Source organism: Chrysochloris asiatica, unplaced genomic scaffold, assembly GCF_000296735.1.
Source record: "Chrysochloris asiatica unplaced genomic scaffold, ChrAsi1.0 scaffold00585, whole genome shotgun sequence".
NCBI lineage: Eukaryota > Metazoa > Chordata > Mammalia > Afrosoricida > Chrysochloridae > Chrysochloris > Chrysochloris asiatica.
Genome location: NW_006409103.1, coordinates 430,646 through 431,801, shown reverse-complemented (window position 1 = coordinate 431,801; position 1,156 = coordinate 430,646). Strand labels below are relative to the sequence as shown.

At 42.0% G+C, this 1,156-nt stretch overlaps 1 protein-coding gene across 1 annotated transcript; it reads left to right on the top strand.

Moving 5' to 3' along the window:
* Positions 1 to 9: 9 nt before the first annotated feature.
* On the top strand, positions 10 to 516 carry LOC102838076 (olfactory receptor 5V1-like; the record flags this gene model as incomplete). Its single annotated transcript, XM_006877748.1, has 1 exon — positions 10 to 516. A coding segment is annotated over one exon (507 nt), but the record flags the coding sequence as incomplete, so codon positions are not given.
* Between the last annotated feature and the right edge of the window lie 640 nt (positions 517 to 1,156).

Genomic DNA, 1,156 nt, shown 5'->3' with positions numbered 1-1,156 from the left:
GCTGGTACCTGGGCATTGGGGTTTTTGCACTCCCTTCTGCACACCATGTTTACATTCCGCCTCTCATTCTGTAAATCTAATCGAGTCAACCAGTATTATTGTGACATCCCCCCACTAGTGGCCCTGTCTTGTTCTTCCACGTATGTGGCAGAAATGCTTATTTTAGTAGTAGGAGGCATCTTAGGGATCAGCACCTTCCTTATTACTGGTATCTCTTATGTATACATAATATCCACCATCCTAAAGATCCGGTCAGTGGAAGAGAAGCGCAAAGCCTTTTCCACTTGTGCTTCTCACCTCCTTGTAGTTGGTTTGTTCTATGGCATTATGCTGTTTACTTATGTCCGTCGCTCCAGTCACCACTCCCAAGCTAGAAACCGGTTCATCTCAATGTTGAATGTGGTCATTACCCCAATGTTAAACCCCATTATCTATAGCTTGAGAAACTCTGACGTAAAAACAGGTCTTAAAAAGATTTTATGCCATAAAACTAAAACATATTTAGAAAAAGCATGATTTTTGTTTTTGTTGTTAGGTGCCATCGAGTCGGTACCGACTCCTAGCGACCCTATGCATGGCAAAACACTGCCGGGTCCTGGGTCAACCTCACTACTGTTGCCATGTTTGAGCCCATTTGCTAATCCATCTCGCTGCGTGTCTTCCTCTTTTTCTCTGACTCACCACATTACCAAACATGATAATCTACTCCAACAACTCGTGCCTCCTAACAATGTGTCGGAAGTATGGTATTAAGATGATAATATCTACTTCGCTTTCATTTAGTGTGAATTTAAAAGAGGGATTGGAAAAGTCATAAACATTGTAATTTTCTATATTCATAGAAATGTGTGTGTTAGGGAACTGCTAATATTTGTAGAAACTAAGTGTCTCTTACCACATTCTTTACCCCTGTACATACCACAGAGTTCTGTTGTGTTGCTGTGGGTTGATGCGCAGACTGAAAAGCCTTTTGAACTGTAAGGATGGCAGTTCAAGCTCACCAGCTGCTCCTCAGAAATCCTCTACAGGATCACTGTGGGTTGTAAAGGACTTGAGGGCGCTTAACAATCCATACCATAAATATTCTTCCTCATATGGTGCAGTAGGTTAATACTCTGGACTGCAAGGAAGGTTTGAACTGCAAGGTTGGTTGTTC